The sequence below is a fragment of the Rhinolophus hipposideros genome, assembly GCF_964194185.1.
Source record: "Rhinolophus hipposideros genome assembly, chromosome: 13".
Classification (NCBI taxonomy): domain Eukaryota; kingdom Metazoa; phylum Chordata; class Mammalia; order Chiroptera; family Rhinolophidae; genus Rhinolophus; species Rhinolophus hipposideros.
Window position 1 is genome coordinate 14,827,691 of NC_138059.1, and position 26,277 is coordinate 14,853,967.

General features: G+C 36.5%; 1 protein-coding gene across 3 annotated transcripts in view; it reads right to left on the reverse strand.

Moving 5' to 3' along the window:
• COL14A1 (collagen type XIV alpha 1 chain) overlaps positions 1–26,277 on the reverse strand; it is a 202,731-nt gene that overhangs the window by 37,391 nt on the left and 139,063 nt on the right. For all 3 annotated transcript variants that reach the window (XM_081070910.1, XM_081070912.1, XM_081070911.1), the window contains exons 35-40: positions 24,860–24,937; positions 21,939–22,025; positions 13,541–13,594; positions 9,886–9,981; positions 8,679–8,732; positions 8,262–8,315 (exon numbers count right to left, since the gene is read on the reverse strand). In XM_081070910.1, coding sequence (XP_080927036.1) covers positions 8,262–8,315; positions 8,679–8,732; positions 9,886–9,981; positions 13,541–13,594; positions 21,939–22,025; positions 24,860–24,937 — 423 coding nt within the window. The remainder of the gene's footprint in view (positions 1–8,261; positions 8,316–8,678; positions 8,733–9,885; positions 9,982–13,540; positions 13,595–21,938; positions 22,026–24,859; positions 24,938–26,277) is intronic.

The following is a 26,277-nucleotide window of genomic DNA, read 5'->3' on the forward strand; positions in this document are numbered from 1 at the left end:
TAGATTTTGGGTAGACAGTGATGAACAAGACAGTCCCTTTTGAAGGAGTTTACAATGTGGAGAAAAGTCAACAATTGAAAAAATGACTATGTGCTTTGATGATGGTCTGGAGAGTTCCATGGGAACATGTGGGAACACCTAATCCAGGCATGGGGATACGAGGATGGTTTCACAAGAAAGGTGGTGTTTAAGTCAAGGGATCCAGGATACTTGGCCCATTGCATTAGTCTCTCTGCCAAAGCATCCATGTCACAGCACATCCTGGAATGCCACTCAACTCTTAGGCGGGGCTCAGGTTCCTTTTCTCATCTTTTCATCTCAGGGTGAGCAGCAATAGCAACAGTATATATATATATATATATATATATATATATATATATATATATATACACACACACACACACATATATATATGTATATATACATATATACATATATGTGTATATATATACATATATGTGTATATATATATATATGCAATAAACTTGGAGAAAAGGAAACCTTTGTAAAATGTTTGCATTTTACATAACTGGCAAATTGTAGCTTCGCAGTTCAGTTTAACTTTAAGCAAACTCCCTTACATGGTCTTCTACCTTCTAAGTTAAAAATGTATTAGCATTTCCCAAAACATTTCTCTATCTGTAAATTGTCCATTTTATATCAGGAAGCCAATCAGAGAAGATGTGTGTTTGTGGATTAAATGCCCTCAAACAAAAGCAGAAACCCTTAATTAAGCAATGAAGAATGAATATTTGGAAATAGAAGATTAAATGATAAGCATGATGTGGGAATTCACTTATGCTGACAAATACATTTTTTGAAGTGCATGAAATGAGCCACCCACAAACAGGGAGATTTTATAACAGGAGTAGCTCCAGGACTTTTTCCTTTTTGGGATTCCCACCTCAAAATATTAATATGTACCCACAACCCACATTAAAAATAATTTTTGCTATAAAAATTTGACAAGATTTTTCTAATTTGTTTTCGAAAACATTTGGCTATGAGCTATTTATTTAGTGATGGTTGGCTCCAATCCATCAGCAAAAGGAATTCGACCCTAAAATTTGCTTTCAAAATCACTATCACACAAATACTAAATTTAACTATGGCTGAAATTGGCAAAGCATACCATTTTATAGACATTTAATTAAACATTAATTTCCATTTTTCAGTTTTCTTTCCCATACTCTAGAGCAAATATATATGTATATTTTCTGGTCATAAGCATTTTCAGTAGGCTCTTAAAAAGTTTGTAATTTCTAGGCAGTACGCGTATGGTGACTAAAGGATGAAACTGATGTACTCACACGTATTATTTTACTGAAATTAAAGTCAGATGCTACAATATTGATGTTTATATAGCTATTAGAAGTAACACTCAGAACTAGTAGTCACTATGATATTCATATGACATTCAACTATGATATTCATCATCCATCCTTCTTTGAAGCCCACAATGGCGGGCCACGGAAACCAACCTGAAGATTCTGTGACACCAATTGTTAAGGTCCTCTGACTGATGCTACACTCTTGGGTATAGTGGAGTGTCTGAGCAGCTGGCATCCTATGAGTTTGCTGAAACAGACCAAACTCAAGCAGTGATGGCTAGAGAAATACTTGTAGAAACTCCTGATGCACAATTTCAACCAGTGGCATGGCTCTGGACTGCTGTGAGCCACAGTGGGTAGACCAATGTGGCAGTCAGCCATAAGAAATAAGGCTGCTCCTTGCAGCAAAGGATTCAGACCAACCACCAGGTTAAGAGGCCAACTAGCAAAAAGCCACAGATTCTGTAAACACTGGTCAAAGCTAGAGGTCCAAGATCAATCCTTATGTGTGACACCATGTTGAGTCCCACTAAGGAATTTTCAATGATACACACACAAATACAAATTTATGTATGTGTGTAAATATGTATATATGTATATTATATACATATATGTATATCTTGTATGCACACACATATTTACATATTATATCTATACGACACACTATTTTTCATACGTACATATATATATATATATATATATATATATAATTTAAATGTATATATATAAATATAAATGTGTATTTTTAGGAACCTGCAGTGATGACTTTAGTGAATTAAAACAAAAAACACCAGCAATAGTCTACCCAAGAAAGTCCTTTAAAATAAAATAGGCCTAACACAATACACTATCCAGTGTTTCTAAAACCTAGCTATCAGAAGCATTAAGCTTTTTAGAACTATACATTCCTGTCATGCCTAAGACCTTTTGTATCTGAATCTCTGTGGTTGAAGTCCAGGAATCTGTATATTAAAACAAACAAAAAACACAAAGCAAAACACAAAACAACAACCCGATTGCTTAAGGTGTGGAACTGACGGTTTACAAATATAAAAATGTCCGGCCTGACCCTGCAGGATAGTGTTAGAACCAGAATGTGTAAGGCAGATATTTGTACCTGGTGCCCCAATAGACGTATCTTTACAGCCAGTAATAATACGAAACTAACTCCCTAAGTAATGTTTCTCCCCTCAGATGTACCCCTATGTGCCAGTATTTAAGTAAAGGTGTAATATAATCAAAGAAATATATTCTTAAATGTGAAATACCAACTTCTACATCACCAAGAAAGTAACCCAAACTGGGTTCGTTCTTCCCAAACGTGCCAGGTGAGACATTTCCAGGGATCGGGTCCTGCTTGTTAAATATCTTTATGGAAGACTTTTTTACATTGACAAAATCCCACCGTGCTATTTGTTAACACAATTTTACAAGAATGAGGACAGTGGTGGAGCCAAAGAGAGATTAGAATCCCAGCTCCAACACTTACTGGCTGAGTGAGATTGTTCAAGTATGTCTACTTTCTGGACTCCCAATTCTTCGTCTGTAAAATGGAGTAACAGTGGCTAGCATTCGAAGTTATTCTCAGGATTAGAGAATAAAAGATTAGGAAAGCACCTGTATTTTGTCAGTAATGACTAATAGTAGTTGCTGCTATTTTTATTCAAATAATCTGCCACGTCCGATTGCATATATTATCAGCACTGTGGTTGACCATGAGAATATTTTCCTGCAGTTTTGTAAAAACCCATCTAGATCCACGGAGAAGAAAATAAAATTCTCTCCACTAGCTTTGGGATGGTACATTTAATTCCTCTTCTGAAGGAGGAAGATACTCAAGGGAGTAATTATCATGACTCTTACTATTTAACAAAATATTCTTCAGATGAATCTATCATCACTGTTTAACATTATGATAAGAATTAAATCCATATAGTTGACACAAATTCAATTTCTCAAGTACATTTTAAGTCCAACTCACTTTGATGAAATGGGACATTCATCACAAATATAGCCTTTGTATACATCAAACACAAATAAAAAGGAAGCATGTTCCGAGTGTCCTTTCAATACAGAATCCAAGAAAATTAACCACCAACAATAAACTACTTGCTTTTCCTTTAGACTATTTTTATAGTTCTTTAAAATCTTCTAAGGCGTCTTAATATGTCAAGTACAGGAATTATAAAATATTATACTGTCTTGACTCATTTGGTTTACATTAAAAACAGTGAGTACTAATATCAGCTAATATTGAATTTTTTATATAGAAATTCTTTATATGAATGAATTCCCAAAACGACTCCACAGAGTCAAATATTATTTTTTCCACTTCACAGATGAGGAAAGTGAGGGTTGGAAATATTAAGTAACTGGCTCAATGTCATATGGTTAGGGTTCAAACTCAGGTCTGGCTAACAGTCTAAGTCTAGGATATTCACCCCGGGCCATCCTGCTTCTCCTAACCTCACAAGTTCTGCAGAATTCATATGTGGAAGGTTTTTTCGTGTTTTGTGTGTGTGTGTGTGTGTGTGTGTGTGTGTGTGTGTGTGTTTAAAAAACACAGCATTTCATCTTTTATAGATCAGAAAGAAAGGCTGTGGTTATGGCAATGGCATGAAGATACAGGGAGGAATAACCTGGGGGAAAGGAAGCAATTTAATTAAGTTTACTTGGAATTTAGACGACGAATACCCTCTGTACCACAGAAGAATTACTGTCTTCCAGATACCATAAAATATGTATCTCCATATCATTTTTATTTCTTGTCTCTGACTTTTTATATAACCATACTAAGAATTGAAAAATAGTACTGTTTTTTAAAGTTTCCATTTGGCGTGCTTGACAGAGAGCTGGTGGTCTTGAATGTGAGTGTCAGACCTAGAAGAGAGGTTGCTTTTTTCTTTTCTTTCTTTTTCAGTGTTCTCTCTCAGTTCTTATGCTTATCATTCATGTCTTGACTGTTTAAGGACCACCAGGATGTCCAGGATGGAGGCTGAGAAATTCACCTTACAACAGAGGATATCAAAGATCACAGGTAGAGCGTGGAGTCACAGACACCAAGAAAAGAGGCGAGAGGGGATGGCAAGATTTATCATGGAAAAGAAAGACGAGATGAGAATGCGGTTGGTTAGAATGGCTCAGAATAAAAGCTGGATGTATAAAGGCATTCATCTGTTAAAGCTGAACTTTCCCTGCTGCTTTATAAAATGTGGCCCTTCCTTGTGCTCTATTGCCTTCCCAGCAAGAGGCTGAGACGTGGTCAATGAAGAAGTCCAACTTTTACAGGACTTGCCATGGACTCAGGCCCAGGGTGGAATATCAGCTGCCTCTAAGAGTCAAAGATCCCCCTGGGAAAAGCCAGAATAAGCCAGAAACATTACAAAACATGTTCCCTGTTTAGAGAGGTTTAATCTTCTCCTTTTTTATTCTTTGGGAAGCTGTCCCTCCTTTCAGACTAAATCAAGAGGCCCGAGCTCCAGGGAAGAAGGGCTAATCTTTCCCTAAACTAATAGTCAAGGTGACAGTGCTAGCGTTGGGCGATGGGTTTAAAACAATAAACATTTATCGCATCTTATGATACTATGGGTCAGCTGATAACTGTCCATAAAAGACGACAAAGATTAAAAGGAAAGAAGAATGTACAGTAAGAATAGCCTACCACTCCCACAGCACACCTCCCTCCCTCACCCCCCTGAGACTCCCCAAGGATTTAGAAGCACTGACTGACACTGTCACGTAGATTTATCCCGGCTTCCTCCTTCTGTGACTACAGGAGGCTTTACACACTCAGGATCCGGGGGAAATGAGAGCACGATAACTGTAAGTCATTGAAGTGCTTAGAGGAAAGAAAAGACACACTATTTCTACTTCCTTATTCCCAGGACAGTCAAGCTGCACTGGGCAGTTTTCTGAAAGTGGCTTCTTGCGCATTTCAGCCGTCAGTCTCATCATTCACTGTGCTTGCTCTCAGTCTGTTCTGTGCCGCAGTTGTTACCGTCTGATTGCAGGTTTGCCTTTTAGAATGGCCAGTGGCAGAGCAGGAATAATCATCAGTGTTTATCCTTAGTACCCTTTCGGCAACCTCTCTGCCACTGCCTAACCACAGAGACCTAGACACTCCTGCTGCCCCAGAAGGATGTGGCCCTCAGTGAAGCTGCTCCATGTCCTTGACCTGTCCCCACCACCACATAAGACAGTCCTGGACCTCCTACTTGACAATCCTACTGAGTAACTATCTAATTGTTTTAAACCTTTCGCTTTCCTTAAGTCCTCAGATATTTGACTAAACAGACCAGAGCCATCTACAGCACTGTTTTCACCCACCTTTCTTCCTGCTCGACTGTCTCTGAGGAAGACCCATTAGTTTTCCTGACCTGGAGGCAAGAGTCATGCTCCTAACACCATCCCGTCTTTCCATCTCCTGCAGGTCTACAAATTACCTCGGTGAGATATTGAACATTTATTCTTTTTTGGATCTTTGCATTATGGAGGCAGTAAAGGATACAGATCTCCTGGCTGGCCATAGTACATGGCACATAGTATGTACTCAATTAATATATGTGCTCAATTGGTTGTTACATAAGATACTAAGATATTAAAAAATATATACATGATCCTTCCTTCAAGCAGGACAGCCGTATTACACCTTGTCTTTTACTCTGTATAAATGGCACCCCTAAGAGTTGTACACCGGAATAGTGTTGCCCTCAGATATCGTTTCTAAAAAAACAATGGTCACAGGAGTCCCACAATCTTTGTGTATTTTTGTTGTTGTTTGTTTTTTAACATGGTCCTATAAAGAATGAGTATCCTCTGAAAAACCAGTTTTAAAAAGCAAGAATTTTTCGAAGTGGGAATTGGACATACTCTGAAAGTTTTACATCCAAATTGAAGGAGAGATCACAATGGGATTTATAGTTGATGTAATACAGAATTGTACACCTGAAATTATGTAATTTCATTAACAATTGTCACCCCAATAAATAAATTTAAATAAAAAAAAAACAAATTGAAGGAGAGAGGAAAATAAAATCCATGTACAGATATCTTATCACTTTATTATGGCTCTAAGCCTTTTCATATTATAAAAGAAAAAAAAATGTTTGGAGGAATAGCAAAATATTTATAAAAAGTCTGTGTTGGTATATTGTTTTTTTTTTTTTTAAAAAGTATTCCAAAACCAAACTATCCCAACACTAATCTAATATGTTTGAATTGGGAGTTGTTTGCCAAGACTGGACTCCATGCATAGATAAATCAAGTAAATTCACTGAACCAAATCAGTAGCATGGCCGTTTGCAGAGCTTCAGGAATCACAAAAAAATCTAGGTGTGTAACCACACAGGATCTTAGCCTAAGCCCTTTGCCAAAACATATAAATACTTCTACACAGTCCTTCCACATGTACAAGAAGCCTACATAAATCTAACTTTCAGAGAACGCCTCCTTTAAATGCATTTACCTGGCCGTGCTTTGTAGACTGGGTAATTCCATTTGATAGACAGAGATTAAACTGAGATTTTAAGCAAATGAAAGTTTGGTGTAAAAAAAAAAAAAAAAAAAAAAAGAGAGCATGGAAAGAATTTAAGGTCCCACACCTACTTTCCTCTAGAAAAAAATAATCTCCTTATTCTTGAGTGATATAACTACCCTGAACTAAAGGCAGGCCTTGTTTGAGTAGAGAAGTAAGTTTTCCAGCCAATCGTTTTTTAACCTAGTGAACTTATACCAAAGATACAACCGAATGTCAAATGTGTTGTCCTTCATTGGATTGGATCTAAGTGGATGCCAGTCCATATCATTCAGTCTTGAGGGAAACTATGGAGCTGCTCACGTGCCTACATCAGTGATAGTTTAGGGAAGATCAGTTTCTCCCTCTCTTGTTAAAAATGTAGTGCCTTCCTATTGCCTTCCTGTTAAAGCTCAACATCCTTAGTCTGAAAAAAAGATGTTGTTTAAGTGAATTTGTGCTTACTTCTCCAGCTTCATCTCTTGACAATTGCTCCACACCTAAGTGTGTGTACATGTGTGCACACACATGTACACACATGTACACACAAGCACACAATGCACTCTAATCTCCAGCCATACTGAACTCTAGGTGGTAGTGGAAATAAACCCCCTTCTCTTCATCTCTATTCCACTGTGTATGTCATTCTCGCTGATTGCAATGGCTTTCCTTTCCATGTGCACCTGGCTAATTTCTGTCTCTTCGTTGAGACTCCGCCTTGATGATGCCTCCTTTGGGAAGCCCTCCCCAACCCTCCAAATCTGGCTGAGTTATCTGTTCTTTGTGCTCCCACAGGTCTCTGTAAATATCCACCTCATAGCATGTATTATAATCCTCACTTGATGACATCACCTGCCAATAAGCTATAAATGCTTTGAGGACAACCTCAAACCTGGCCCAGTGAAGATGTTGATTACACAAACACTAGATGTTATGTCATCCCTCTCCTAACCATCCTCACAATTTCTTTCATCGCTGTCCACTTGAACAGGTTAAAAAAATAGTTGACATACATTAAATAAATGGAGAATAGTGCAGATCATCATAATACTTAGATTTTGACTCATAGGATTCTTGATTTCCTTTAGGTTTGTGCCTTGAGAATTAGAAAAAAACTGGAAAATCTACTAAACCAATGCATATAATTCAGTGCAAAGTGTATTCAGGTTATGGGACTGTTCAGAAACAGGTGTTGCTAATTTGGGAAGGTTTGATGAAAGTTTCCATGTTTTGATGAAAATAATGGACATAGATGTTAGTGAAGGGAAATAGATGCAGGAGAGATAGAATGTAGACTGGAGGAAAAAGAAAACAAACAAAAGAACAAGAACACCTGGTCTGACTTCCTTGCACAGAAATCTGTCAAAAGCAAATGAGAAATCTACTGTACTAACAATCACCTTTGGGCGAGTTCTTACCCTCTGGCCTGGTGAGCCATCGCGTCCTGGTGAACCAATACCTCCTGGAATACCCTAGGGAGAGCAAACAGGAAAAGAGTCAGATTCACGCATATAAGTTACCCTCTCACCCAGCTTCCCTGAAACAGATCAAGGCCTCCAAACAAACCTAATAGCAAAAAGGTGAGGCCTTCATGAGAGAGAATTCAGAACCCAGAAGTTATTCACAGGAAAGGAATGTCACCTACCAGGGCTCACCTTGAGACTATTAGTAACCTTCAGAGGGGGCTTAAAGTACATGAATAGAGACGACTAACCACCTTTAAGAGAGAAAGCACTTATGGCCAAGCTTCCAGCTGACTTCAGAAGCTACCATCTTTTTCCCCTTGGCAAAACTCTAGGGCTGAGAGCAATAGACTTAAAAAACAGAAATAATACCTGTGGGCCAGGAAGACCAGTCTCTCCTTTCTCTCCTTTTTCGCCTGGCATTCCCTGAATATCCAAAAGTACATGGGTTAAGTTTACATAGGTTGATTCTTAGCCTTTTTCTCCACAGACGGTTCTAACGTTTTCAACATTAAATTACTTTCCCACTAACATCCAAATACAGCATATTTCACTTCTCACATATGCTATACCACTTAAGTAAACATTCCTACGGAGCTGAACGTTTATATATCAGAAGAGTTTAAACACAGAATATACAGTCTGATATGGCTAAGCCTATAATATAACATTTCAATATTATTTACAGTTTAGCGTTTTCAAACCATTATCCATATAGATTTTGTTTTGCTTTGGCTAGAAATTTATAAGAATGGATAAGCAAACATAGAAACTGGCAGGTAGCAAGACCTCAACAAATGCTTATTTTTAATAGTTGTAATGGTACAAATTGGCAGGTTAATGCTTTCTAAAATGTGAAAATAACGCTGGAAAAGAAAACTTCTTAGCTAGGGAGATATATCATATGCACAGATTGCTAAAAATGGCTTAAAAGGATCTGTTTGCTTCAAATATTTATTACAAAGATTGGTTTTATTTTTATAAATCTAGGTCTCTGTGGTAAGATTAATGAAAATCAGTGACTGGAAATAAATTTGTTTCCAATGGTACACACAGCTTTTACAAAGAAATGAGACTGTAAAAAGCACACCATTTATAACCTAAAATGCATACTAAGTGCATTGCACTTTGATGCCCATTGATATAAAGATTATAAATAAAAGGCTTTCATGACTCTATATCTACAATCACTACAAATACATAATGAATAACTTAAATTTGTATAACGTTTGTTACTTTCTAGATTTTATCACATCCATTAAGGACTTAGTCCAACAAGAAAAAGGGCACTACTTGTCAAGCCCTGTTTTTTTTCTTTCTTTTTTTTTGCTATAGATAAATTGCTTATGGACATACCTACTCCTTAGGCCTGTATGTGTTTGTAAAAGATTCCATCATTGAACAAAACATTGGCTAATGAATGAACTTCAATCTTTACTTTTATTTTTCATTCAGTTCTTATGTGTAGAGGTTGATAGAGGATGAGGCTCATTATGAAGGCACAGAAGATAGTTCATTCTTTATAACTCACGGAGAAGTGACAACAATAAAACCCATCTGAAAGTTGACACACACTCACAGGCATTCCTTGAATGGATAGACCACTTGGTCCTTGGGGTCCAGGGGGACCCTGAGGTCCTGGAGGGCCTGTTTCACCCCGAGGGCCATCTGGTCCCTGGAAGACAAGAGAGGAAAATCATCCCAGAGGTAAGTTAGACCCTCTGGTACCCAGAAGATATTTCAGCTTAGGACACTTATTATAAATCTATCTCCTCAAATAATTTTTCTTAAGATGTGAAACATTCATAGAATAACAAGATACCAAACCTCACATGATTCACCTCCCAGGCAAAAATGTCATCAGTAAACCAAAAGAGTAAACACACAGGGATTGCTGCAACTTTATATTTTTCTCTTCCATAAATAAGAACGCTATGCCAATTATGTGAGTTACTAGACCTCCCACACTCCTTCACAAATTTGAAAGGCGGTGCTTCGAGACCACCCTCCTGGTTTGTGCAGGCTCACACCGTCCAGCTGAACTACATTTTCTCCACCTTCACCACTGCCAACCACCCACCTCAGGGGCATTCCTCTGCATTTATTAAAGACTTTGCAGCAAGCCTCCATTTCCTTCCTCATCATGAGCCTGCCATCACACTATGCCTCTTCAGCATCCACGGAAGGACCTGCCCTAGCCTCAACATTGTTTAATTTCCTTTCTTCTCAGGATAAGACATTCCTTTCACTTTAGCAACTCTTAACTTCTATAGTCTAGAACTTGTTGTGGTTTGGCTAAAACGACACATCTCGGTAACCTCAGCGTCGTCTTCTTTCTTCTCTCATTTGATGACTCCAACAAAAGCTTTTTAAATTTTTTTTAAATAAATTAAGACTTCCAGCCCTTGGATATCATCTTAAATGATGGATGCATTCATTACTGGAGATAGTCCATACAGAAGAAAAAGCAAAATGGTGTAAGGTGAGGGTAAACAATGAGTGTAGCCTGAGACCTAGTAAGTTTTAAGTATATGGGGATAACCATATGAAAGTGTCTAGTTGTTTAGGAATCAACAGAGGTCTGAGCTGGGATGGATTGTGGAGTAGCTGAAGACTTGTTTGTGGGTGAGGTTATTAAGGAGATTCTTGAGAGAGTGAAAGAGGAAATGGGTAGAGATGAGATGACAATCATTTACAAAGGAAAGGGACAGAAGCCTGGAAAATAATCCAAAATGAAAAAGCCTAAGAATTAGGAAGAAAATGAAAATGGAGTGGGAGAGTGGTACAGGAAAGGCCAAAGGAGGAGAAAATTTCAAACAGAGAGGTGACAGTCATGTGAAATGCTGTGGAGATCTCAAGTATGATAAAAATTAAACCACAGCCATAATTTGGTGATAAGGATGTAATTGAGGAATTTAACGAGAGCAATTTTACAGGACTTCTAGAAGAACAGAAATTGTCTTTGGGTTACGAATGATTTGGGGTGTACAGAAATGGAATTTTACACTATGTGGCCTGTGTTTCTTGCTTCTTTCACATGGCAGTGTTTTTGAGGTTCCTCTATGTTGTGGCATGTTTCAGTAGTATGTTCCTTTTGATTGCTGAGTAGTATTCCACTGCATGGATGTACAGAAAACTGCTTGTTCATTTTCCTTTTAATGGATATTGGGATTGTTTCCAGTTCTTTTGTAACTTCAAATAAAGGTACTCTGAATATTTATGTACCAAAAAATGAATTATTTTGGAAGTGAGGAGGTAGAACCACTGAATAAAAACTATTCTTATAATAAACATGTTGTAAGAGGATGGCAGAGAGAGAAAGCTAGATTTTTTAAAAATATGATGGAGGAGACATAGAGGTGAATTACAAATATTACTTAATATTTATAATAGTTTAATAATATATCATTTGTATATTATTGAGGAATTCAGAATGGAGTAGAAGGGCAGAAAATAGGTGGTCTCATTTTATTCTGTAAAGTAAGACACAAAAATGATCAGGAGAGACGAGAGATAGGGCTGCTTTGAGCTTTTCAACTATTATTATTTATTTGTGGCAACTGAAAGACAAAGCCACAGAATAAAAAAGTCAATACATACTGGGGCTTCCCATTTGGAAAGTGTAGTTGATCTGTTCCTACACTGTCCACATTGATAGACATGTGAGCTTCCTTTGTCCAACAAAACTTTTTCCTGAAACCACTACATACTTGGAGCTGTGATTCATCAAAATCACCACATGGAAATAACCACATCAGTAGTGGTCCTATGGGAATGGATTATTAGAGAAAAGGGGTAAACCTTGAGCTCATCGAACATCTATGAACTCCTAATATGTCTTCACGATCAGAACCATCATTCAGTGAAAATGTTAGAGAAACAATAGGATCATGATTTTAGAGGTTAGGGAGGAGGGAGCCAGAATCTACAGGAGCTCATGGGCACAGCCCTTGGGTAAAACCAAGGAAGACATAGTGTATCATTGTCTGAGAAGAAGCTTTCAAACCCCTGGCCTTCGTTGTAGCACATAAGAGATGAATCCAAGTAAGACACATGAAGTCTGTGCCTGAGAAATGTGTCACAATCTCAGAAAATAAAACAAATGAAAAAAGGAGATGTCTTCTGGTCTGAGTTTTGAGTTGGCTAGTACATGATTAATTATCTTCCACCTTCTTTCATTGACTTCTTTTTCTCCCTCATTCTCTCCTACCTTGCTTCCTTGTTTCCAATTTTATTTTTTTTAAAAACCTGGCAATGTTGTCTTTTCCAAGAACAACTACTATGTAAATTTAATAAGTAACCACATTGAAACAAGGTGGATGGAGAGATCAGGTGGAACAACACAATGAAAATGAGACAGGGAGTCGAATTATGAAAGGGCTTGAATCCCATGCCAAGGAGGGTGAATTGTATTCTCAAGGCAAGACGCATATGATTGTAGGTTTTTGAGAGTGTGATATGACCCAGCATAACTTTAAAGGAATGAATCTGGGGGTAGGTGTGAAGAATTAATCAAGAAACCAAGCCACTGGAGCCAGGAGACCAGTTAGAAGATTTCCCAGAAGCCAGACAGAAGATGGTGAAGCCTGAACTCGATGACCAGGTTCATGCCATCCTTTAGGGCGCCTTTGTGCAAATAGAAAAATGTGCTTTGACATGGCTTGGCATAGTCTGGTCCTCTTGGTGGTTGCATTTGTACAGTGTACAGCCTGAACCACCACACTGGGTGGCCTTGGGCAGTGAGCATGGAAAATTGAGCTGTGTGTTTTATTATACAGAGTGGAAAGAAAGAAGGAAGAAGGTACCACTTGAGAAATTACCTGGGATTCAGTGTTCCCCTAAAGACACATTTTGTGTGTGTGTGTGGTACATCAAGGAAGACACAAACGTAGGAGAGAACTACCTGGGAGACTAAGCCATTTCTGACTCAGAAACCATCCATTTCACTAAGTTATTAAATATTCTTTCTGATGAAAAAAGACAAGTCCTTAAGGGGAGAGGCTTAGACACAATGTTCATAAAAATGTAAGAATCTTTAGACTGAAAAAGGTGAATAGTACTCAACTCCAAAATTATATTATGCTTAGTTGTGTGTGTGTGTGTGTGTGTGTGTGTAAGAGAGAGAGAGAGAGAGAGAGGAGGGGAGGGAAGGGAAGGGGAGGGGAGGGGAGGGGAGGGGAGGGGAGGGGAGGGGAGGGGAGAGGAGAAGAGAAGAGAAGAGAAGAGAATATTACCTTTGGACCCTGTTCACCTTGCTGGCCCTTTGGTCCTCTGAGCCCTGGACCACCCTGGCAAACAGATATTAAGTATTAGCACAAAGACACATCTTAAAGCAGTCAATTTCATCCATTGTCCTTAATAGTATGGATTATGTAATTCTTATTTTGTATAAAGGCCAAAACGTTGTGTAATGATATATGTTCATCTTGATCCTTAACTGGAAACTTGCCGCCCAGACCCAGCTTTTCTTGCCAAGAATTTCATAGTTTGAACAAACTTTTGATGCCAAATCTTTTCAAGTTTAAAAAAAAATTATAGAATTTTTAAAATTTAGTGATGTAAAACTATAGCTACTGATGAATACAAATAATAAAATATATCAGTATTCTAAAACCGTATGGCTTATACCACAACTTTGGATTAAATGATTTAATTAAACTGTAAAAAGCACGCGAAAATAGTAAGAATTTAATTTTCTTTATGACATTGTAAAAAGTCTTTCTGTAACTTCAGTTATTTGCATTTCCCCTCAAGATTTTTGCCATATTTATGCACCATCTCCACTATTATTTAATGCATTTTTCTTTATATAGATATATGTACACACATAATAAACACATGTATATGTATTTTTTGCAAATATACATTCCTTGTATATATGAGTATAAATATAGGTAGGCATATATACCCTTTGAATATTTTAATTCACTCACTATTTCACTTAAATCAATGTTTAAAGCCGTATTATACCACTACAGTAAATGAGAAAAAAAGCATTTCTTGCTAAAAATAGAAGTTAACCGTAAAGACGTACTATGCATGGTATTAAATTTAGCTAATTTTTTTTTCTTATTGGAGTTATTGACCCACAGTTTTGCTCTTTGTTAAAAAGGGAGATCAGTAAGTATTAGAACCGTCATATGGGCCCCAGAATGAGAATATCACTTTCACTTGAGCAGAAGGATACAAAGACCACTGAAAATACAACAGCTTTCTCACTATGTGATTCCAATTTATTTCCTGCTACGTTCGTGACTATTGAAAATCATTTTGTGTAATATCGGCATGCGTCAGTTGAGAAAAGACTGGATCAGATGATCTTTAAGGTTTCTTTCAGCTTGTTTTTTAACCATATTAATTCATTCCTCTCCCCAATGTGAGTTGGTGGCTTATCTTCCAGACTTTTTAAATACAATTACAAAATTGCATTTTATGCATGTGTATATATGTATCTATAGAAAATATTACCTAGAGTTGTGATATTATATGATGTATGTCGATTGCATATGTGACATCACAATTTTTATATATTTCTGAGTTTTTTTCCATGACCTAACATATGAATCTAACTTATTCTCAGTGAGTTGCATAGTTGTCTGAACGATGGATACATCAACTATTCTTCCACCATTGGAAACAGAGGGGGTTTTCCCCACAATTTTTTGCTGTTCAGACAATACTGCAATTAACATTCTTAAGTATAAACATTAATATTTAAGTACAAATGTTAGTGTTTCAGGTAGCAACAAGTAGAACCATACATGAAATTTGATACACTGTCAAATTATGCTCTTTAAAAGCTTTGTCAATTTATTTATCTGCCAAGAGTTTAAGAGGGTCCCTGTCAACACCTGATATTGTCAAACTATACTTTTAGCAACCTGATTGGTAAAAGTAATACCTTACTCTTATTTTAAATTTCATTTCCCTTAAAACTACTATGATTGAGCATCTTTTCATAATGTGTGTCTCTTTCCATTTTATCTCAAGGCAACGACTTATTTTACTCAGTTTTTGACTAGGTTGCATGCATGTCGCTTTCTCTTTAATACGCAGAAATTCTTTGTATAGTTGTATGTCTTTAACTTATACAGATGATGCAAATATTTTCCCCCAGTGTGGCAGACATTGTTGATTGATTGCCAAAGTGTCTTTCCGACTCCTTTCTCTATTTGAATTCTATTATAAAAGCTTAATGAGACAGAGATTTGCTTTCCCAGCCTCCTCTGCAGCTAGGAATGGGCATGTTAGCCAGTGTGAGCCACTTTGATCGAGAAGCAACAGGCCAAAGAAAAGCAAATTGGGAAGCTAGGAGAACCTGGGTCCTTTATGAAATTGTTGAGCAGCCCCATTTCCCTAGGGGCCATCCATCTCTAAATCCTTTGTTGAGCAAACAATGAACGTCCAAATATCCTAATGGATCATACCACTGTGTTAGTCATATTTTCTGTTTCTTGCAGCAAGTCCAATGCATCTCAAGTAGCATACCCAGTCTGGCACAACTCTAAGTTTGTTTGCACATTTTAAATGATTGTGACTCGCAGATACTCATGCCAGAAGCACCATGTAGAAGAGCCAGGGACCATTTTACATTTCTAACTTATTTTCCATCTTATCCCAAACCCTCATCACTGAGCACATGACAAGAACTTAACAAATGTTTGTGGATGTAACATTCCATGCTTTTAATAAGAAAGGGTGAGTCCAGGCAAAGGGAATATGGCTCCTTTGCTCATGTCTCCCTACAACTCTTTTCAAGTTTAGCTGGCACAAAATACTACAATGCAAATTGTTGGATGAGGAGATAATCACAAGTATGTCAATCATCAGACAGGGTTTACGACCTGTTGGTTGGTGTACTACTTCTTAAATAGTTTATTATACTTTAAGTATTTAAAATTGTCAATAGTGTCCCTCAATTTTACATGATCTTTCTCAACAAGTCAGAGCTCAACCTTTCTCTTTCACTTATTTGCTGCTTTCTTCTCTTTACAAAGTCTGACTCTTGGGTCATATGTAAATGTTTTATAACGTGTTCCAGCAGTATTGCAAATTAAAAAAACTTGAAACCCTTCCAGCTATAAAAGTTTATTAATGTTGTTTAAAATAAAATAAACATTATTGTGATTAAGAGCTAAATCCTTAAATACCAGGAATGAAGAAAAAAAACAAACCAAAAACGCTGCAACAGGCATGTATAGTGATACTGCCCTGGGAGCAGATGGGAAAGATGGTTGATGTTTGCTGCAAAGCTTGTATTTTATAGCCCACACAAGGCAACAAAATGTGAACTTGAACTGATGATAGGTGGGGGAAGGATAGAATATGAAACATTCATTAAACTTGAAGAACTTAGAAGGCTGCACTCTGAATAAGCTAGAAAAAAACAACAACAAAAAAATGGCCCACTAGAAGGTTGATGACCAAGATGCTATTTTACATTAGCTATGGGAGGAGTAGGAAATGTCTCCCCTAAGAAATATTACTCAGAAGCTGAGTCTCATATAACCTAGGGACTAAATTCACACTGCTGGTAAGGATATTAAAAAAAAAACCCTAAAAAACTGCAAAGTGAGTCCTTTTAGGTGGTTTTCATTTGGTTGTATACTCAGAAGTTTAGCAGACACAGGCACAGATATTCTCTGGAGGAATATAGTTCAAACACAGGTTCAAAATATTCTCAGAGATAAAGTTTCAAGTAATATGAATTCAAATATACACCAAAAAAAAAATATCACACAATATACATGGAAACAAGATAGCATGAGTAAAATCAGCAGAAAAACAAATGGCGGAATCAGAACCACATACACTGCAGATATTGAAATTATCAAATTATCAGATAAAGAATATAAACTGTATTTAGTGTATTTAAAGATAAAATAGTTTTGAAAGTGTTACAAAAGAAGAAGAGACTATACAAATGACTAGAGTTTTGAAAAGAAACCAAATGTAACTTCTAGATACGCTAAACATAATAATCAAAATCATAAACACAATAGACAGCTTAAATTGCATATTAAACATAGCTAAAAATAGAGTACACCAGGAGATAACATTGAAGATATTACACAAAATGAAGCCTGGAGATGCAAATAAAAAATAAATAAGAAATGTTAAGAGACATGAGAGTAAAATTAGAAGTTATAAAGTACCTCTAGCTGGAGTTTCAGAAAACCATAATAGAGATGATAGAAGAGAGACAATATTCAAAGAGATATTAAGAAAACTCCAAATTTAATGAAAACATTGGTATTCAAATTCATGAAGTCTCAAATTTTCCAAAATGGAAAAACAACGATATCAAAAATCCACACCAAAAGACAAAAGGATCTTGGAAACAACCAGGGAGAAAAGATTTCTCACAGGATGACAGTTTATTTGACTGATAGGTGATTTTCAATAGCAACAATGGAAGCTGTATACAGTGTATTAGCACCTACAACGTGCTCAGAGAAAAAAAATAAATCTAAAATTTTACTCCCAGTGTATTAGTTTGGAACGTCATCTGAGTGCTTTAGTCGAGGTCAATACTAAAAATTGTAAACAAGGTAGAAGGTTTATTATTTTCTTATATTAAAACCCGAGTTGATAACTGGTCCAGTGTAGTAGAGTGGCTTTACCATGTAACGCAGTGTGAAACCCTGGTTGCTTCCATCTTCTTACTATGTTATGTCCTAGAACATCGCTTATGACCATGAACTCACTACCACAGGTTCCAATTCTAGTCTGTTGGGAACGGTTAAGGAGGGCATTTGGTTTTTATGTAAGAATGACACCCAGCATGACTGCACATACGCTCTCTCTCACTGGCCAGAAGTTAGTCAGAAGATCATACCTGCATGCATAGATGTTCAGAAATCAAACCCCTCGCTGAATGACTACCTGCTTGGTTCTACTATTGAAAAGAAGCAGTGGCCATGAATATGGAGGCAATTAACTATCTCTGTAACAACCATCAAAGCTATCTTTTGATAACATGGGAAATAAAAGCATTTTCAGAGGAACAAAAACTGAACAATTACTCCCAATAGCCTCCCATTAAAGGAACAGCCAAAGAATATACTGCAGAAAAAATACAAATGATACCAGCAGACACTGTGAGCAAAGAAAGAGCAGATGTATAGGCAGTCTTCACACAGTGATTTATAACAAGAATAAAAATAAAATCTCAAATTTGTGATGGTAAAAAAAATACTAAAATACTGGGTAGCAACGGCAGGTAAATTATAAAAAAGAATGATCCAAAAGAAAAAATTTCCAAGAACATCATTTTGGTTAAAAGAAGGGTAGAAATCTTGATTTTTTTTTTTCACTTTGTCAAGACAAATACACTTGGTAAAATTTCTAGGTTAATTATTAAAAGGACATACATAGAGAGTATAATTTTCAAATTAGTGGAGGAGAAAAGAAAAAAATGAGAATAAAAGCAAAAAGCCAAAAACTGCAAATAAATAAATAAAATTTCAATCAACCAAGAAAGCCATATGCAGAAGGTGCCAAAAAAATGTTACACATTTTAAGAAAGGAAAACCGTATTAAAATTGTAATCCTCAATATATATCAATAACAAAAGATGAACACAAGTCACGTGTGACTTCTGCAATTACAAGAGGTGCTCAAAGTGGTTCCCATCAATGTCCAGACACTTCTGATTATGGTGAGCTACTACTTGAGCAACAATGACCAGTGTCCACTTGTATACAATTTTTTTAGCAACCCTGGTGTGTGTGTGTGTGTGTGTGTGTGTGTGTGTGTGTGTGTAAACACAAAAAAAGGAACAAATTAATGTGACTGATATAGGAATATAAAGCCAAATAAGTTAATTATCACAAACAATAGAATGGACTAAACTCTAAAAAGAAAGATTATAAAACCAGATTTAAAAAAAGTCCAGGCATATACTATTGAGAGACACAACTAAAATATAAAGATATGAAAGGTTAACATGAAAAGGATGAAGAAAACATATGCCAGGAAAACAACCCGAAAGAAATGTTGACACAGCAAGTCACTAGGAAGATAATTGTTCTGGGTTTTTTTTTGCGTATTTATAACACAATCTGTATATCATGGAGAATTAGAAAGAGAATTTAACAAATTGACAAATGGAACAGAAGGTTTTAAATATCTATCTCAGTAACGAAAAGATAAAGAATTAATGAAGATAAAGACGATCCTAACACAATTTACAATTTGATTTACTGGATGTTTATATATAAAATTCCAAACTCCACAATTAGAGAACACTCATTCTTCCAAAGCGTACATGGAAAAATCTGTAACACTTGAGAAAAGGCCACAAAGCAAATGTCAAAGAACCAACAAATGTCAAAGAATTGGTACTATACAGACTTTCTTCCATGATAAAGTACAATAAAATTAATGCATCAATAAGAAAAAGACAAAAATTGCACATATGATTCAAAATTTTAAGACACTTCTAAATAAATCATGAACCAAAGAAGGAATAAAGAAAAATACAAAAGACAACAGCTCACAGAAATATTAAATTTGACTACATTAGAATTATCATTTCTAGACAATATAAATTGCTATAAACAACAACAAGCAATCCATAGACCAGGAAAAGATATTTGCAAACTGTATCACTAATAAAGGAATATTGTCCAAAATACATAACACAACGTACAAATCAATGAGAAAAAACCTGCACACAAAAAAATAAAACCTAGCAAAGTTTATAAACAGGTATTTATATGAGAAAAAATACAAATGTTTCAGAGACAAATGAAAACCTGTTCCATCTCACTTGCAGGAAAGGAATGTCCTAGTTAAAATAATAATGACACAGGGTTTTACAGTCACCAGATAAGGAAGACACTCATGTCTGGAAGCATCAGAGCTTGCAGGCTAGATGCAGGAAAACCAGACCTCTTATACAGGCTCTGGGGGAGAGGCTATTGGGAAAACCACCTTGCAAAGTAATCTGGGGTTTCTTCATGATGTTGAAGATGCACCTTCCTTACCTTCCAACAAATCTGATTCTAAGGGCTATTGCAAGACCACTCACTCATGTTTGCAAAGCGACATACGAAGGATGTTCACTGTGTTAATACTGTAGTAGGGAAATACTCCACAGTAATACTCCACAGTAAAACTACTCCATAAATTGTAGTTCATATAATGGAGCATCTTACAGCAGGTACATTGAATAAACTAAACAATGTGCATTAACTTTGATAAAGCTCAAAGGCATACTTTTGGGTGAAAAAATGCAAGCTGCACACAGTTGAAAATAACTGCTTTCAATTCCCAGATTAAGTTAAAGATCATTCCTTACATTTGATTCAAGATTTACAATAGACAGAATATTTATACATACGATCTTGTGTATTCCTCGTAAGACCAGTTAAAGAGGTGGGTGCTCTTTTATATATGAGACAATGGAGTTTCACCGCCTAGTCTTAGAATTTAAATTCAATGCTTTTACCACTGTTCCACACTTGCTTCTTCGGGATAAAGAGTCTTTTGTTAAAAAAAAAAAAAAAAAAAAAGTATTTGGGTTCTACATCCATAGCTTGAAAGAAATGTTCTATGTGCCAAAGATAAGGGAGAAACTACTGGGATATATTTCAGAAGCATTCAGCAGGTTCTCTTTCTTTTTTTCAGTTCAGGAAATGTGGTGCCCAAGTGAAGGAAAATTGTGTTGTTAGTGGTGCCAACCTGGCGTGAACTTTCATGCTTCAAGCCAGCTGTAGGTGTGGGTTTGCTCCTGCATGCACGCTGACCGGGCCCCGCCACCTCTGGCAAGCCAATGAGCAAGGACCACTCAGGCATCAGAATATTCCTCCTGCAAGGCCTGGCTTTCTTTATTTGCTCCTGCATCTTCTCCCTGTTTTCTGTGTCTTTCTGCCTTGATATATTTGTAATTTTCTAGCTACAGACCAGCCATATCATACTCATCTTAAAGAAACAATGATAATCCCCGTTTAGCAGGCTAGATGTAAAATGAACATTTAAACATATTACAAAAGATTTATCATGGTAAATTCAAAGAGCCAGATCGTGCAGTTATAGACATTTTATATTTTACAAATATGCTTTCTTTCTCTCTCTCGTTGCCTCCCTCCTTCCCTTTTTGATTTCTCCTCCTACTCATTCTCTATTCCTCCTTCCCTCCTTCCCTCCCTTCTTTCCTCCCTTTCTATAGGAAATTTTCAGTCAGTGGTGGAGAATTTCATTCTCAGATGGGCTGCTTTTCCTGGTCAATTTCAAATCCTTCCTTCACATATAAATTCTGATACAGAATGGGCAAAGGGAGGTTATGCCAACCTTACAGATCCTAGCGGGGGCGCCAATGCTCAAAACACTGACACTGAAAAATAAATCACAGGACTTTAAAGGGAAGATCTTGACTAGACAGCAATATGAGAGCCAGTCTGGCATAGTGGTTAAGAGCATCTATTAGAGCCATGAAGACCCGGATGTGAAGAGCAGCTCCTCCAAGCTGTGTTCTTTAGGCAAGTTACTTAACATCTCTGTGCTTCGGTTTGCTCATAGGATTAAGTGAGTAACTGGTTAGCACACTGGTGAGCACATATTAGACACACGACAAGTGACTGCTATAAATATTATGAAAGAACATTTAAGCCTGAACGAGGTACTTACAGGTGGGCCCGCTGGTCCTAGAGGTCCTTTACTGGTTTCAGAACAGGAGCAGGAATGTGGAAGCTCTGGGCAGGTCTCCTCATTCCTCTGAGGAGAAAAAAAAAAAAAAAAAAGCATAACTGTTAACAAGATGTTCTACACAAATGGTTTTATGGTCTCAGAGAAAACACTTTGATTTAAGACACTTTAAAAAAAGTTTAAGTGACATTAGTCTAGAAAGTCAGAGAATATTTTCTCCTGACCACAAAATCTTTTCTTTAAAGAAAAACAATTGGGTGTCTAATGAGTCATTGACAATCATCATTATCAAAGGATGTTGATAAAACCAACTTGGGAATCCAGAGGAAGAAAGAAAGGCAGAAGTGAGTACAAAAAAATAAATAAATAATAAGTAAATAAATAAATATTTGTTGACAAATAAAAATCCTGATTACTGTTCATTTCAGGTGTAGTTCATTACTCTATGAACTAAGGTCTTGCAGACTTTCGTTGTGTTACAATATATTTTTTCCATTTCAAAGGATAGGAGAAAACTTATTGGAATAGTCAACCAAAACAACTGCATCTATAATAAACCAAACAAACAAAACAAAATAAAAATGGTGCTTAAACACATCATTAATTCCCTATAACAGTTTTAACTACTGCTCATATTCTGTGGCTGAAAATACAACAATCAAAAACAAAAAACTTTGAGATAGGTCATTCTTCTTCTCCTGGAGAATTTTGTTGCCATGTGATTCTGAATGGCAGGCTGAATATATCTGAATGAGTTCCTGGAATATAGCGAAGACAGATCACCTGCTAATAGCTATTGAACAATTTGTGAATATCCCATTTGGAGTAGCAGCCAAAAAAGAAGGCGGCCCTGGGATAAGAAACTGTATAACTCTATAGGGTTCATCAGTCCCTTTAGGGAGAATGAAAATGAGCTTCATTATACAAGACTGGGGAAAAGTAAAGTTAGAACTGAATAGAGCACAGATGATAAGTAAATTATCAAGTTGAAAATAATCTCAGTCTCCAAAATACAACAGAAAACCAAAAAATTGTTGAGCAAAGGCCTAGTATGTACTGTATTTACTTTTCTCTAAATGTTGGCCAGTAGTCAAAGCTTTCAGCTCATTACAGGAAACCCCCCTGCTAACATAGCTGGCCTGGTATCCAGCCAACTAGAGTGAGATACAAATTTGAGGATCCTGAACAATTCCCAAAGTAAGGCTAATGGCAGGACTCCCGTGATCAGAGACTCAGTAATGGTTTTGCCATTCTTGTTGACTGTGTCTCCATCCGTCTTCCTACCATGGAATGTACACATCTTCAGTGATAAGAATGAAAGGAAAAGCTCTGAGAAGGCCTGGGTGCTTCCCAGGAGAAGTGGTGATCACATTTTGCTTGATACACCAACAGATTCTAAGCATTTTCCCTTTCAATTTCCAATCTCCCTGCGCTGAAGCACGACATTAGTACTTGGATTGAATTCCACCCCAGAGTCTACTTGGAAACTTATTTTGGTGAAGAAAGAGCACATTATTTCCTTCTTAAACATAGTCACCATGAATTTACTGCCTGTAATAGATAATGGGATAATCTGGGCTAAGGTCTTCAAAAGACAGATCTGTTAGACTTGTTGATGGCTTCTCCATGCCCGTTCTCCATGTTTCACTATTAAGACGTGATTACTGTTCAACCATGTCACCCATTTCAGCCTACTGGCCCTACGGATCCTAAGATAGGAATCTGCTTTTATGTCTACAAGTATACTCGGAATTATAGGTGGTGTTAATAATGAGAACAACGTTGGTTTTTCCAGTAGCACCGGATAGGTTATACAGCTCCTGACTACGATTCCAAAACTGTACCAAGATGCCCTGGGACACCATAATAAACTCACAAGGCACTATGAATATTTTCAAAACTCAAGAGAAACAGTAATATTCAGCACCCAGTGGACTTTGGAGGAACAACTAGCTCAAGGTAATTCACAGTTTCAACATTAGATTTTGAAACACTTTTTTTGACAATGTCACATATTTGCAAATCTGGTTTTTCGGCAGTTGTCATGATGGGAAGCTGGTACCATGAGAAAAATCACGTGTTAAAAAAAGTCAGGGTGGAGATGCTCAAGATACAAGAAACTGTACATTCCCAAAAGTCACATGAATTCCATTAAGTAATTATGGTTATTTAAGAAAAAAATAAATATATAATTTTTTCCTTTCAATTTATGTGTATTATTTTTTTCATAAGGCTATCAAGTTGTTAGGACATAAACATTTAGTATGCTGTTTGGACATAATTAGCTCAGAAATGGAATTGTTAGGTATTTCTTTTGGCTTAGGGACTCCTTAAAAAATTATTCCAGGGTTTATAGATGATGTAATACAGAATTATACACCTGAAATCTATGTAATTTTACTAACAAATGTCACCCCAATACATTTTTAAAAATAAATAAATAAAAATAATTATTTCAAAAAAAAAATTATTCCAGGGTAAAGGGGAACAAATATATGGTGATGAAAGAAGAACTGACTCTGGGTGGTGAACACACAATGGGATTTATAGATGATGTAATACAGAATTGTACACCTGAAATCTATGTAACTTTACTAACCATTGTCACCCCAATAAACTTTAAAAGAAAAAATTATTCCAACATTAAAGGCTCCGTGAACCAGGAAACCTGGGAAAATGTGAACTATTTGTGGAGCTGAGCAGTTGCCACCATGTGTGTCAGTGTGTCCTGCTGATTTAAGACACGCCTCCTTCTTAACTTCTTTTTAATTTTCATTATCATCACAATGAATTATCTCTGATACAAGTTTTGTGAGATAGCATTTCATTTTCAGAGAAAATTAACGATAACTTTAGAAAATTTCAATGAAGAGCAGACCAAATAATGAATGAAGATTTCTTACCATGCCTGGTAGTTCACAGCATTTGTCTTTATTGGCCCATGATGTGGAACAGACAATATCAAACATCTGTAATTGGAACTGCAATTTAAAATGAAAAGTGTCATTCAACAAAAGATAGATACACAGTGGTTATAGCAATAATGATTTCATATGTCGAGTTGGACAATTATGTTTGTGAACTTTCCACTGTGTAAGTGCACGGTGGAAAATTCACGAACTTCATTGTCCCACCTTTCATATATCACATAATAGAACACTAATACATTTATAACATAACATTACAAAAATATGACTTAAAAAGTCATTCCAACAATGTCAAACTAATTTTGTTCCTCAGGTACACAGTGATCTAAGATTTTGTCTATTGTTATTCCATCCACCATTCAAACTCCCTTATTTATCACAACTGCTCCCTCCTATCTCTACCTAAAGAAGCTTAGTGCCTCTGTTGAAACTTTTCCCTGTACTGCCCATTACAGTTACTCCAAGGGCCTCTGTAATCCCACAACAGTTCATATGTATCTTTCATAGCATATCTCCCTCCATACAATTATTTGTATTTTCTCTCCTTAGATTGTGAACTCTTCAAAGGACAGAGACCTACTTATTCATCTTTGTGTCCTTTGTCACCATATGTGGGCCTATAATAGCTATTCATGAAGGTGTGTTGAATTAATTCTGATTTCAATCATTCAGGTATACATGCGGCAAATTTTTCGTTAGTGCCTAATGCAAGCCAGATACTATGTAGACCTTTAGATATGAAAATGAACAAAAACCAGAGTACCAAGTATTCTGCTCTCAATGAAATTCCAGGGAGTGAGAGACAGGCACGTAACTACTGTGTACAACATGGTGTCATGACAGAGTCACATACGGCATTGTGAGAACCTGGGTTAAATGTATTTTTACTTAAGCCATTGATCATGCCATAAATATTTAGACAGTCTTGTTCTACTCATGTAGGTTGGCAATAACTCAATGTGTATTTTGAAATATACAAAAACATCATTATAATATTCCTTAAGGGCTAACATTAGCTTTGTGACCCAACCATTTCTAATATGATGTCGCTTCCTATGTTATTTTCAAATATTAAAAATGTCATCAGTACAGAACTGGGAGAAGGAGGAAGTGCTTTTCATTTTAAATCTTCAACCTTCCTTCAACAAGCAGTGTTTTCAGTAAAAGCTGGAAACTCTTGGTGTCTTATTTTTCTCCCAAGGAATACTGTTTATCCCTGTCAAGGATCCCCTGGATGAAAATGAGAATGCCCAAGTAGAGAGCACTACTGAAATAGATTACCCACACTGCATGCAGTATCACAAAAGAGCCTGTCCTGTCTGCAGTAAAGAGAAGAAGTCAGATTTTCTCTGGTTATAACCAAAAAAAAAAAAAAAAATGTGCATTGCTGCAAA